Source organism: Brienomyrus brachyistius, chromosome 15 (assembly GCF_023856365.1).
Source record: "Brienomyrus brachyistius isolate T26 chromosome 15, BBRACH_0.4, whole genome shotgun sequence".
Taxonomy (NCBI): Eukaryota; Metazoa; Chordata; class Actinopteri; order Osteoglossiformes; family Mormyridae; genus Brienomyrus; species Brienomyrus brachyistius.
The window spans coordinates 7,167,487-7,181,417 of NC_064547.1; the positions used below are offsets into that span (position 1 = coordinate 7,167,487).

The following is a 13,931-nucleotide window of genomic DNA, read 5'->3' on the forward strand; positions in this document are numbered from 1 at the left end:
CATGGGATTTGAACTTAGGATCTTCTGAGTCCTAATCTGCAGAGTCACACGCCAACCTGTTGTTTATCACATGGGCTACAGCTAACAAGAGCCAATTGGTCGTTTTCTAGTCACTTTGTTTAAGTAGTCTTCCTGTTACTCAAACAACCTCGCAGAATTTTTTTCTCCTTGCAGATGAACAGCTCAGAACATCCGTGTTCATCCGTACCAACATGTGTGAAATGTCATTTTAATAATAAAATAACAAACAAAAGCAACTGTTTAGTAGTACTTATCTATAAACAGAAAGGATTCAAAAATTTCTCTTGTACCAATTCCCATTTAGTTGGTCATTCTGTGTATTTTTAATCTGAAACTTTAATAAGATTCGTGGTTGTATTTGATTATGTTTTTGGCATTGATGCTCCAAAAGTTCAGTAGTCACCTCTGAGGCTGGACATTTTAAGATGTGGAGAGCTTAACAGCAAACAGGTGAGGTCATTAAACAGCGAAATCCAGCTCAGAATCACTGAAAACCTTCCAGTGTGAGCTAACGCTGACGTGCAATTGCGTTCTTGCCTTGGGCTGTGTTTTTTTCTAAAGGTATTAAATGCCTGTTGGGAACCCCTGATTTACGTTGTTTGTTTACCTGGATTTGAATCGCTGTGCCTCAGTCAGTCAGTACTGAAAATGATTCAATTAACGGATGGTTGGCTACACCCAATTTAAAACCATTTAAATATCTATGTATTCGTTGACTTTGTTACTTCAAGTCATTTTTATCTTAAATTGCCCAGATTCGCTGGGAAAAGCGGCAACCGAGATGGGGCAGTGGTTTGATAATGAGGGAGTATTTCTCAATAAAATAGCGGAGTATGTTTGTCACCTCGGAGAAGCCGGTCTTCCTTTTTCGAAATGGCTCTTCTGCCAGCCTGGAAACAGGCCCGTGGGCGTTGCAGTCCCCTCGGGCCATTAATTGAGCAGCACAGGCTGTCCTCAAGGCTGAGCTAATAAATGTACATGGGCTTATTAATTGTTGGAGGAGGTGCAAGGAAACGACACAAGGCGCAGGCGTCCAGGAATGTGCCGTACTAAAATAAGTTGGCTCAAGAGTGTATGTCTGAAGCACCTTGCCTCTGCGTGAGATGGTTCATTACACATGGTGTGGTTATCTTACACCAATTACACTCCATTCTAACGAAAGACATCTTTGCGGTGGTAACAGACATACAGGTTTCAGGGAGCCCACATAAGGTGACCGCACACTCATCGCGTGTCATCTTGTGACACCTTGTGTCGTATCCAACACACTAGCGTGTCGTTGCCGTGGCCGATGCCCGCCGCCTCATCGCCACCCTGGCACCGGCAGAAGCCGCCTGCCACAGCAAGGCCCCCGCTCTCGTCGTGCTCCGATTGACCCGAGGCAATGAACTGGAAAGCGCCGTGTTGGGAACAGAGCAGATGGCGCCGCGATCCGAAAGCAGAGCTGTTACCAGAAGAGCGCCATGCCAGACGAGGAAACGCGGTTGTACCCTTGAGTGTGGCACTTAGCTCGGATTGCCATGCTCAGCCGAATGAACCGAAAAGCACGTGAAAATCACTGGTGACGAAAGAGTGCTTAGAAACCGGATAAATAAATAGAAGTCTTTTACTTTGTACCTGCTGTTCACCCATTTGGCAGAGAATCCTCTCTGCTTGCTGCCAAAGCCTGCTTGGCAGGACAGGTGCATCCCAAAACGCCTGTACATGCAAGGTGCCCCAATCTGCTGACGACTCCGGTGAGTCCACCATCACCCGTTTGTCTCCATCAACAGTGGGATGGCCTGGGCCCCCTCCCCGAGTCCACCGACCCCCCCAAAGGGATCCAGATGCTGTGGCACCCCTCCATCGTTAAACCCTACCTCACACTGCTCTCGGAGTGCTCAAACCCGGACACACTGGAGGGCGCTGCGGGGGCGCTGCAGAACCTGGCCGCTGGGAGCTGGAAGGTAGGTCCTCAGGTCTGTCTGGGAGGGCACCGCACCCTGCTACACCTCAACTGATGTCGTCCTGAAGTGTAGAACTCAAGGACTCAAAAACATTATTGTCATTTGTAAAAGTACAATTAACTACTTGCTTTCCTTCAGCATATTATGCTGAAGATTAACAGCAATGACAGAGTAGGGTACATACAATACAACACATAAAGTACTGTATATACCAGTGGTTACCAACTGGCAGACTCTGGTTTGCACCCGGACTGCATTATTTAACGTGCATATTACTGTTAAATACACATAAGACCAGTCAAAGCAAGAAGCTATTGACTGTTACCCTGGCTCAGTCTGATATAATTTTATTGTATCATTATACAGAAATTGCGGCTTCAGATCCATAACCCTGTGTAAGCACTGTGCCAGAGAGTCTGCAAGGAACAACGGCATCTACCCTGCTGCACACGGCTTGTTTTTAGTGCCCAGTTTCCTCGTGCAGAATTTAAAAGCCTTACAATTTAACAGCTTCCTGGTTCTTCCTCGCTCAGACAGGAGCGCTGTTTTTGCATTTGCCATTACCGGCAAATCCGGTGAAATAGTCCAATGGGATTGGATGTTTTTCAGGTTCCTTAATGGATGCGGCTGTGGAGGTCAGTTTCGAGGCTCCCTTAGCTGAAAAAAAGGATCCAAAAACTCACAGTGTATCAAACGGTACCTGTATTTTCGCCAGTCTCCTTTGCCCTCTTGTTTTGCGGTGTATAATCATTAAGCTCTGAACTGAGACTCTGTGCTAAACGGGCTCATGAGTCCGTATGTGTCAGTGTATTGATACAGGGCAGGAGACATGTTCACTGTCTTTGTTGTAACTGCTATCACAAATCTCTTTCTAGGTTCACCCATCTTCAAAATGTCTGAATATACTTTCAAGAAATGTGTGCTTGGGTCTGTGTTTAGTGTGTTGAGTACTGAGAGTCATTTATGTCTTTCTATCAAAATGCAATTAGCCTGAAACGTGCACCGTTTTCAACATTCAGATGGAATGGTGCTACATGGCGTCTAACACATTCGGATTTTACCAAAATTTACTTTAGTTTGGACCTGAAGATAATCACCTTCTACTAGCAATAATGGAAATTGCAAATGACCCCTGTGTTCACCTGCATTTTAAAACTCTGCATTAATTCTTGCTAAATTGACTATGTTTTCAGTGCACTGTGTATCATACAGATTCGATGTAGTTTTGCTGTTATTCCAGATAAGTGATGATGGTCACCATTTGTAAGCTGTGAGGGTTTTCACACACGATGAAGGTTGTCATGAGGTCAGTTTCTCTGGACTCGCTTGCCCAAACCGAGGCAAGAACAGATTAGGGAACTTTGGAAATGCATCACATTCGTATGAAGCTAACGCCCAGACATCGTTTAACCGGAGCTGGCAAGGGGAGCGATGAAAGAAGCGGAAATTCCGCTAATCCTAAAAAAGCTTCTTACGCTCTGGGGTTGGGGCAGCTTTGGATTTTTGACAAATCCGGCACAGAGCATATGTGGCCGCGACGTCTTCCCCCAAGGGGTGTTAGAGAAGGTGTGGAACCGCTTAAGCCGGGCCTTCCTCCAGCGGTCCGGCGCCCTGTGATGGGGGATTCTGACCATGCTCCTCTCTTCCTGCCAGTGGTCAGTGTACATCCGTGTGGCAGTCCGGAAGGAGAAGGGCCTGCCCATTCTGGTGGAGCTGCTGCGGATAGACAACGACCGGGTCGTGTGCGCCGTGGCCACCGCCTTGAGGAACATGGCGTTAGACGTGAGGAACAAAGAGTTAATCGGTGAGTGTTTCCTACCGCACTTTTTATAGCCCTGTCGGAACAAATCCGCTTTGCTCCCCCAACAGAGGGAAGGAAATCGCCAGGGGCTCCTTAGCGTACTGTGGCAGAGGTCTTCATCGAGAGCATTCCGCATCAGCGAGTGTTCAGTCACCGGGAGAGAAGGTCACGTCTCTCCTCCAATCAGTTCGTAGTCCTTCGACGTGCTTCCAGCTGATTGGTGGTTTGGAAAGGAGAGGGCAAGGTGGTCAGAGATGTGCTGCAAAGGCACAAGAGTCTGAAGTCCTTCACCTCCTGCCATGGACGGTACAACTGTGACTAGCCACATGATTTGCAGTGACTCATTTGAGATGAGAGCTGAGGATAGAGGCAAATCAGTAACGTATCAACTGCATAGAAAATCAGAGAGCGTAGGCATGCAAGAACAGCTTCATTAAGGGGAGCTTTTGATGGGGACAGGTGCAACACAGCGTAGTGACCAAACAAAACAGAGGAATAAGGATTAAAAGTTAAGGATTAAAATGAATGTGCTGACAGGGATCAGTGCCCGGTCGAGTTCACTGGGAAGAGAAAGAAAATGACGTAATTATGTACAGCTGTAGTTGAGGAGTAGCTGGAATGGGCCGTAATGAATGATCCCATTCAGGCGACTCCTTTCTGAGACAGACAGGCTGCCCACACTGAGCTCTTCCTGTCCCTGGCCCCGCCTTCCTCTGGGACAGGAAGTCAGAGCAGAACAGCCTATGGCCTACCTGGTGTGTTTCATTTTGTGGAGTCTGTGGGGGAGGGGTGTTGTGGTCAGAGTATCTGGTGGATGACAGGCGGAGAGAATCATTCAGCAAAGAGCTTACAGTTGGCGTGCATATCCAGCATTCTCTGTGACTTCCACACCACCCATGTGTTTCTGTGTATGAATGCCCAGCCAATATAATAGGGCCAATCCACCCAGTAATGCGTTTTTCTTCTCCTGGTGTCCGGCCACTGGGTGGTGATGAGTTGCCTGATCCCCGCTGTCTTTTTACTGCCCAGAACCGGATGATTAATTTGCCTGTAAACAATTTCCAATTTGCAGTTTCTCTTCTAAAAACAACACCCCATCCCAAAAAAATAGGCCATTAGTCACCCATCGGTAGGAGTTAATCAGTCGCATGACAAATGATATCAGCAAAAATGTTCATCACTACGCAATGGGAATGTTGTCTAGGGAAACCAAGAATCTGTCTCTTGGATCTTCTGCGAAGTGATCAATTGCACAATGACTAATATGGGGACAGTTGGAAATAAATGTAGGTCCCACCAGATTTGCTTTTTTTTCCCGATGGCCATCCCGTCCCCAGCTATGTCAGAGAAGCACACACACACACACAAACACACACACACACAGCACTTTAACTGTACACTCATGTATACTACTCCGTATCATGCAGGTTATTGCCAGGATCTTATCCAACATCTTCCCTTTCCTTTGGAAGTCACTCAGAGCCTCAGACCATCTGCATTTGTACCTCCCAACCAGCAGGTGGTGCTGTGCATAGTTCAAGGAGGCCACCAGCTTCACAGTGACCTCAGGGGAGCGTGTCTTCCGTACTTTTCGGCCAACAAGAATCCACGACTTGCAGCTTCTCCTTCATTCATCTCCCAGTCGATATTGTCAGGGACATTTTCTGGCACACAGCTACCCATCAGGATGGCTCTTTCTTCCAAATCATCATCTGGTGCCATTTTTGAGACTTGGATCTGCACAGGTGATAATGCAGACGGGCTTGTAGAGAGAGCAAGCAGATTCTAGACAGCAGATCCATCCTCAGCTGAATCAGCAGCCAGTGACGAATTAACACTTTACAAAAAGAGAAACATATGAATTGTCTGAGGGTTAGAAAGAAAAATGTAAATTCTAGTGTGTGCATTGGGGACATGTATAAACTGAAAGGGGCCGTCTGGTGAAATGTAACGGTCTGTTTGGACTTACTGTGGTCGATGAGGAACAAACATACAAACTCTCACTTGAGGTTTTGGACGTTCCCCTGACATTTTCACCAGAAACACATAAACGTGACTTTCCCGCACCTGTCACCGCTCGATTTTAACTGGGAGAATCTCCCTGGTGTTTCTTGAAAAGGGGAAAATAAACCTCACTCTCTTTCACCATTAGCTCGAATGATTGCGGCTGCTCTGTACCCTTCCTGACACGTTTCCCTGCTTTGACAGCCACGCATCCTTTGACTTCCTCTCCCTTTGATCCCCTGCCTTTGATTTGTTCACCGCCATCACCAAGAACCACGTCTCTCGGCCCCTGTGCGTCATCTGGGTGGGCTGGTTGGAATCAGCTCAAGTCATTCGGCCTCGTCAGTGTTTTTAAAAGAATTACAAAACGACTCCAAAACAGAAGAGTCCTCTGGAAAGCTGTAAATCTGCCTCAAAGTGCCCTGACATGCTCCATTTGCCGAAGGACCCCGGCCGTCTCAGGTTAGGAAAATTTCCCCTCACATAAGAGTTGCTCTGAGTTATTACTCACATGCTGGGGCTTTTTGTTGTTTTGTTTTTTTTTATAATAATGATTTTTAAAGATTTTGTTCATAGGTACCAGTAGGGTTACCAGTACCAGTCCACTTTCATCCACAGCTCCAAACTGTGTGGTCTGAGAGGGAGGCGGCGTAGTGACTCAGTGTGTAATACTTTGGTCTTCAGGTTCTGCCGGGTCATGCCGTTATTCCAGGCATTGCAATCCTCCCACATACCTAAATATTTAAACGACCTGTTATTTTTGACCGTGTATATGTATATTCTCTGTAATGAACTGGTATATACCATCCATGTCGTCCACCTCCTGGTGTCACCAACCTGTACCATCTTTGCCAGATTCAACCACAGGTTACTTAGTCATTACCTTGGTTTAAGTGCTTCTAAATTATGCAGCCACATCGTTAAAATAAGTAACTATGATTATTTTTAAATGCGTTGCATCAATATATGAAATTACACATAATAAATTGAAAAAAATGGGAAAATGTGGATTGGCATTTACAACTGCAGAAAGTAAAGAATCATAGATCTGCATTATTGGATGTTAAACCATCAAACATAAGATCCGATTGTTTTACTGCACCAGTTGAATCCAAATTGTCAACGGAGTGCAGGCTGGTTCCAGGCTCAGCCTACAGAGAATATCGTCTCCACATCTGTTCCTGTCATCAGCCTCAGCAAAGCCTGGCTTCTGTTAACGTTACAGTAATAGTAGTATGGGATCACCAAAACACTGCGGTACAGAAGCTGGATGTGCATCGTATTTTTTTCTGTTTTAAGACACGGGGTGTAAGAATATAGGAAAATGATGAGGGTGGCAGAGCAGCCCAAGCAGAGTGGTAGAGCTCATACTGTGGATATTCTGCTGTCCCAGTCAGAGCTCAATAATGAACACATGCCGTAATAAATATAGTAAATGCGGCAATAAATCGCAGATTTCACACCATAATCTCTGTTATTGCACTGGTTCTGAGAATAACTCATCATGAAAAAAGTGACATGTATATGCACTTATAATTTTGACTTTAGAATAATGTATGTTTGCAGTGACATTTAATAATGTTTTTTATGCATCTGTCTATAAGGTCTGCTGATTTTCATTACTGCTAGAAGGTAGGTGGCCTCAGATGTCGGTCTGGCATCTTGGTCGGCTGACGGGGTCCTAATGACATTTTTCCTGGATCTATATTCGTCTGTTCCGCCTTAGATTTGGGATCGTTGCTTGCTCTGCAGGTTTGGCATCGTCTGTTTCCGGCGAAGTCTAGGACTGCAAAGTTGGGTTTTTCTGTGAATCTGTTCCGTCAGCACATCCTCTTGGGCTGGTGACACCAGCTTTTGATATTGAGATTTGGAGTCTGGAGAGTTTTATTCAGATTCTTAGGACCTCACCTTGCATATATAGTTCAGGCATCAGTCTGTACTGGTGCTACGTGGGTTTAAAGTCAAGTATCAAATTAAATATAATTATAGCGCCGATATGTCGAAACTGTTGGATATTTTGGCATGCCTTATTTGTTTCAAATTTTCAGAGTTATTAAAGGTTTTCTTTAAGATGCTTTTTGTCACTATTTAAAATTCTCTCTGTGACACTTCTAACAGACTATTGATAAACTTGGTTTCCATATGGGTTTGTACATCTCCATGGCAACAATTTTTCCTTTTTCAGGCAACTGGTCTGGGTGCCTGTAAGACAATTGCATCGCAGTTCATAACCTTTTTATGTAGTTTACAATCATTTATTTTCATGCACCGATCGTACAGAACGTCAGAGGAAGTTGTTATTTCCTTGAAATAGACTTTCCAGGTGAATCCACATGAAAGCTGAGACCCCCAGTTGATTTGCTGCTAAATCCACTTCAGCCAGTGTGGATGAAGGGAAGGAAATAGGTTAAAAAAGGATTTCTAAGGCTTGAGATCGCTGAGAGATGGATTTTCTGTGTGAGGGAGGAAAAAAGACTTAAGTGCCTTAGAATGGGGTATGAGTAGGTGCCAGATGTGCGGGTTTGAGTGTGTCAACCAATTCAACACAACTGCAGGAAGCACTGTAGACAGAATGGGTCGGCATGCCCGTGGAGAACATACCACACTGTGCTGGGTCCATCACGGCTGTGAGGGCAGAACAGAGTGAAGTATTACTGCAGGAAGGCACCCATAATGTTTTGTATGCTCCACATATGTGGATGGAGTTCATGTATATGGATGTATGATAATGGAAAAACATTTATGTCAATGTGAAGTGTGTGGTAGTACTGGGCGGTATGACCAAAAATGTGTTTCATGGTATTTTGTAAGATTCTGGTGGTTTCATGATATATCACAGTAGTTATTTTTTTCTTTGAAGTTCAGCCTTACCACGTCAACGTAGCTTGATAGTGTAACAGTGATCCATAGCTCGTATAACAGTGAAAAACATTATATGATTTCCTGCATATTGAAGCATTACAGCTGTTGTTTTAGCTATGCTACAGTATGAAAAATTCATACCGTACGGGAAATTAAAACCAGTATACCACGCTGCACTAGTGTACAGATATCCATTGATTTTCCAGACTGGCTTGTCTTATGCAGGCTTGCAGAGGGCTGGAGATTATCCTGGGAACTATGGACAGGGGTCTGGGGCCTATCCTGGGAACTATGGGTAGGGGTCTGGGGCCTATTCTGGGAACTATGGGTAGGGGTCTGGGGCCTATCTTGGGAACTATGGGTAGGGGCCTGGGGCCTATCCTGGGAACTATGGGTAGGGGTCTGGGGCCTATCCTGGGAACTATGGACAGGGGTCTGGGGCCTATCCTGGGAACTATGGGTAGGGGTCTGGGGCCTATCCTGGGAACTATGGGTAGGGGTCTGGGGCCTATCTTGGGAACTATGGGTAGGGGCCTGGGGCCTATCCTGGGAACTATGGGTAGGGGTCTGGGGCCTATCCTGGGAACTATGGGTTGGGGTCTGGAGCCTATTCTTTAAACTATGGGCAGGGGTCTGGAGCCTATTTTTTAAACTATGGGCAGGGGTCTGGAGCCTATCCTGGGAACTATGGGAGTAACCCATGACGTGGCAACAGCTCATCACACACCACATGCACACATACCATTCACACACATTCAAACCAACATACTGTATGTCTCCAATTCAACTTAGCATGATTTTAAACTGTAGCATGGAAAAGGAACACTCTGAAAAAACCCACGATGACGTGGGGAAAACATGCAAACTCCGCATGGCAGAGACTTGAACCCTGGTCCCAGAGATGTGAAGCAACCAGCCAATCGCCGTGCCACCCTGGTCTGCCGGTATATGATGCAAAAATAGTTAAAGGGGACTAATAGTATCCTACTGACCTATTTGGAAATCACAGAAAAAGCAGAATGCTGGAACTAACAGCTATCAGTGGATGGATCATTAAGGGCTTTAATGTGAAAATTCAGGGTAATTATGTAGATATTATCTTAAAATTCCCATCCCAGAATATAAATGTCTATGCAGGCGAGGAAATGTATAATTGCTGGAGCTTCAATTTATTAGATTTTTATTTGACATATTTGAAAGTAGAAATATTTGAAAGTGGAAGGAACACAATAGGCTTGAACTTGTGTAGTATGCAATCTAGGATTATCTGATAATGGTGCTTCTTTTTCCTCGTGAGAATGTGCATTGCTTCTGCAAACTTACTGATGGTAAATTTAATGTACAGCCTATGATCTTCAGTATGTAACACCACGATAATTGTCACTGACAGAAATTGGTCCATCTAATCGTACGATCGAACGTGATCATTTGACTCTTTCATTAATATTTATGTATGCCTTATATACCCAGCAGATAACCATATATGCTCAGCTCGTGATGTCAGACACAGATGAAATGTTTACGAACTAATGAGTCATTTAGACGCACTTCAACTCAATGAGCAACAACGTAAAATGAGTGTTTTATCACTTTCGGATTCCTGAAGCTCACAGAGTGTTGCCGTATCAAAGATTCAAATATTATGGCTTGGAGTGCAGAAGAAGATAAGAGGAGCAGTACAAGGGTGTGCATGAATAGTTTTATTTATCCATCCATTGGAGTGTTTCTGAGAACGTCAGACAGTGTGAAGCACAGCTAATTTCATATTTGCCTTAGCTGTGCTTTGTTGTGATCCTTTTCTGATTTGCACTGCTTTTTCAAAGGCGTCCAGGGAATTCTCGCCCACGGCCTTCCTGAACGCGGGGCCTAAAAGGTGCCTTTCTTGCCCACTGGACACATGTTCACATGACTGGTCTGCTCAGATGCATGGCAGAGAGTCCCCAGTGGCATTTTTCACCATGTGCTCCGCGTCCTGCCCTGCTGATTGACAGTGACAACACTTCCTGCCACGAACAGCTGCTCTTGCTACAAGCGGCATCCAGTGGCCTCCCTGGGCGGCCGTTGTGTGAGCGTGTTTAATGCCGCCTCTGAGATTTGTCTATTTGCATTCTCAAAGAGGCGGCATTGACAGCTGCCTCTCTCTCTCGCTCTCGAGTTTGGCCTAGGCCCCAGGCCTCGTTCTTTCCTTCACAATTGGCCTCCCTGCGCTTTCCCTTCTCGTCTCCCAGAGGCCTCTCTGACACATTTCCCACCCTTATCATCTTGAGGTTAGGCCTTGTCACAAACCTCATTCATTTGGAGATGCTATCCAATGGGACCCTGCCAGTTGTCAAGTCGAAGACAGTGAAAGTATGAGAAGAAAGAATAATTGAAGAGAGACATTACAGCGTAACCTGCCAGAGGACGTGCACTGGAGATAAGTGGAGTTGTGTACTCATGGAGAACATGAGTCCCTAAAGCTTGCTAAGCTACTAGGAAACTCAACAGAGGACTTTCTCTGGCTGGAAAGGTTCTACTTCGGAAGATTTTAGGGATCTTACCTTCTGCCTGAGCCCATTAACATAATCACTCTCAAAGTTGGTTTGCTTGTACACACAAAGTCAGTTATTAACCTGCTTTTAAGATTGAGCCAGATCCCAGTGAACATGAGTAATGGGCCTGGTTCCCAGGCGTAAGACCCATAAGAACCATCACACAGCACCAAGATAGCTCAAGAGCCTCAATGCTATCTATCTCTTTACAGCAATTTCTTGGTGTTCTAACTAGAATCATGAGTTCAAGGATTTTTTACTTGTTGCAAGGTATACAGTCAGACCATAATCTGACGTGAAAGATCTCTCAACTCTGTCATAATGAAAATAGTAATATATAAAAAAATTAAATAACAGTATAATAAATATACACGGATGAGACTAAATATTATGACCCCCACCCCTTGACAAGAAGGACCAAATTTATTATGGCTTGATGACTGGCCACAAGTATTCAATATTGGCTTACTGTCTAATATATCCCTAACCTTGACCGTTTTTATGAGATAGTCAACGTTATTTGTGTCATATAGGGTAGTCATAATGTTTTGGCTTATGGGTATATAATAAGCCAAAGGAGCAGGAGTGTTAAACTGTAACTGTTGTTGTTGAGGTGTTTAGTACTTTGACAACCTGAGGGTAGAAGCTCAGTTGTATTCATTCTAGCTGACTCTTCATGCATAGTCACAGGTTCAGGAATGTCCCTCAATATCAATACTACCTATTGACACCCACCTGGCCACCGACTTCATACAGGAGGGGTTACAGGTTTTAGCTCTGATCAAAAGAGTTATATTCAAAACATTTTCCTACCTGGAAGGTGGGTGTAGTGAGGATCTATTAAATTATACAGTAATTAGGACTAAATTTGTCATCCAAGAATCTGACATGCAGGGGAGTTCTGCAGCTCATTTCTGAAAAGACCAGCTCCTTGACTTGTAATACAGCAGTGGCCTTTGGAATTTGTAAGGAGTGCTGCCTGACGGGAATTCACCTTTCTCTCAGTACCAGGTGAACCTCTCCTTTCTCTTATGCCCCCCTTAATGACTGAAGATATCACCCTCCTGGCAATAAATGAGCTCTGTCGCTTATCCATAACGCGCTCACAGATGACGGGCCACGTTTTTACGGTCTTTTGGCCAGGTCGCCAATTCCTGTGCTGTAAGCAGACCTGCTTCCAGCTCACAAGTCCTTAAGTGAAAAGTTTGCATTCCTTCCTCTTAGATTTTGTAATGAGCGCCAGCCTGTCTCCTTCGTGCCGGCCATGTTAGTCACTGGTGTTGTTTCTAGGCAGTGTGACAGACATCAAAAGAACCGATCGTAATGTGTATTGCAGAACCCGCAAAAGAATAAAAGTCACAGATCTCATTGAGAACAGCAATCTCGTTCATCTCCACATGTGCTGTTCCTGTGTGACGGTGACACGATCTGTTATATCTCCCTGGTTGCTCAGGGTTTGCAGTTAACATCCACAGGCTGGGCTATTACATTATATTCATATAAATGTTAATGCTCCTAGTTTTGCGACTCCCAAGGGCAGGCCGGATTAGCACTTCCAAGTGAGTGGCGGAGTACTGGACCCCCAAGGCCTCTGTGGAAATTTTTAAAAGGCTTCTTTGAAATCACAGCAGCATTATTAAACACCCAGCCAGTTCAAATTGACCACAAGAAGCACTTTTTCCATCCTTAAACATGGGATGTTATATATTTGCTTTGTGCCGTTAGCTAAAAGATCCTCTGGTTCTCTCTCTGTATCACATTCTGGGCTTTTTCCCTCCCACTCCTAAGCAAACCATTCTGGGACAACTACAGTGGGAAATTAGCAAATGCTAACATAAATGGCCAGACAAACAAAACATAAACGAAAGGGCAATATCAAAACGAAACATAAACGAAAGAGCTTTATCAAAACGAAACATAAACGAAAGAGCCACATCACAATAGTAAAACTAAAGAGCAAAGTTGCCAACGTGAACAGAAACCATCTCTAAAACCGTTGTTTACATAACAAGTAGAAAGTGCAATTGACAGATTATTTGGTTTGGGATGGGGCTGTAAGAGTTCTGGTTCGATGGTGACGGCTTCCCTACTGGGTGGTGGATTTCACTGCAGTTTCATGATGTCCAAAAGGGTTCAGCTATCAGCTCTGACGCTCAGTATGGACTATAAAATGGTTAATGGTGGAAACCATTGGTACGGTTCTTGTGTGGTTTCTGTGCTGACTCTGAGGCTGATTTCCTGCTGAATTGAATGCTGAATTGTCTATACATTTATATAATAAGTGTTTTCAGGCAAGGTCAGCCAAAGAGCCACAAGCAAGAGTCTCCTAACAAGACCAGTGAGGCACAGTCATATGAAAAACACTCTTATTCTTTAATTATTGCCATCATAGACAGCGATTATCCCCGGCATAAATTGAAGTGAATTAGTGCAGCTTTTTTCCCAGGATGACTGTCTTAGCCTTTCATTGAGATCCACAGCACGACTCTGTAGGCAGACCTATTGCTTTATACCATCAATGTTGTTGGTTTGAATCCCACCTCTGCAGTATTTGTGCAGAGTGTGCGTGCTCTCCTTGTCTTGCAGATTTTCTCTTGGTACGCTGGCTTCCTCCAGCTGAATGAAAGCATGAGATCAAGCTAATTGGTGTCTCTAAATTGCCCATATGGTGTGACCAAGTATGTGCCCTGTGATGGACAGGAATCCCTTCTAAAATGTACCCCAACCTTGTGCTGCCTGGGATAGGCATCATGTGACCCTTATCAA

General features: G+C 44.7%; 1 protein-coding gene across 4 annotated transcripts in view; it reads left to right on the forward strand.

The window, feature by feature from the left end:
- LOC125708726 (catenin delta-2-like) overlaps positions 1-13,931 on the forward strand; it is a 260,750-nt gene that overhangs the window by 212,917 nt on the left and 33,902 nt on the right. For 3 of the 4 annotated variants that reach the window (XM_048976476.1, XM_048976479.1, XM_048976478.1), the window contains exons 14-15: positions 1,794-1,979; positions 3,621-3,771. In XM_048976476.1, the coding sequence (XP_048832433.1) occupies positions 1,794-1,979; positions 3,621-3,771 (337 nt within the window). The remainder of the gene's footprint in view (positions 1-1,793; positions 1,980-3,620; positions 3,772-13,931) is intronic. The other variant, XM_048976477.1, reaches the window with a different exon arrangement.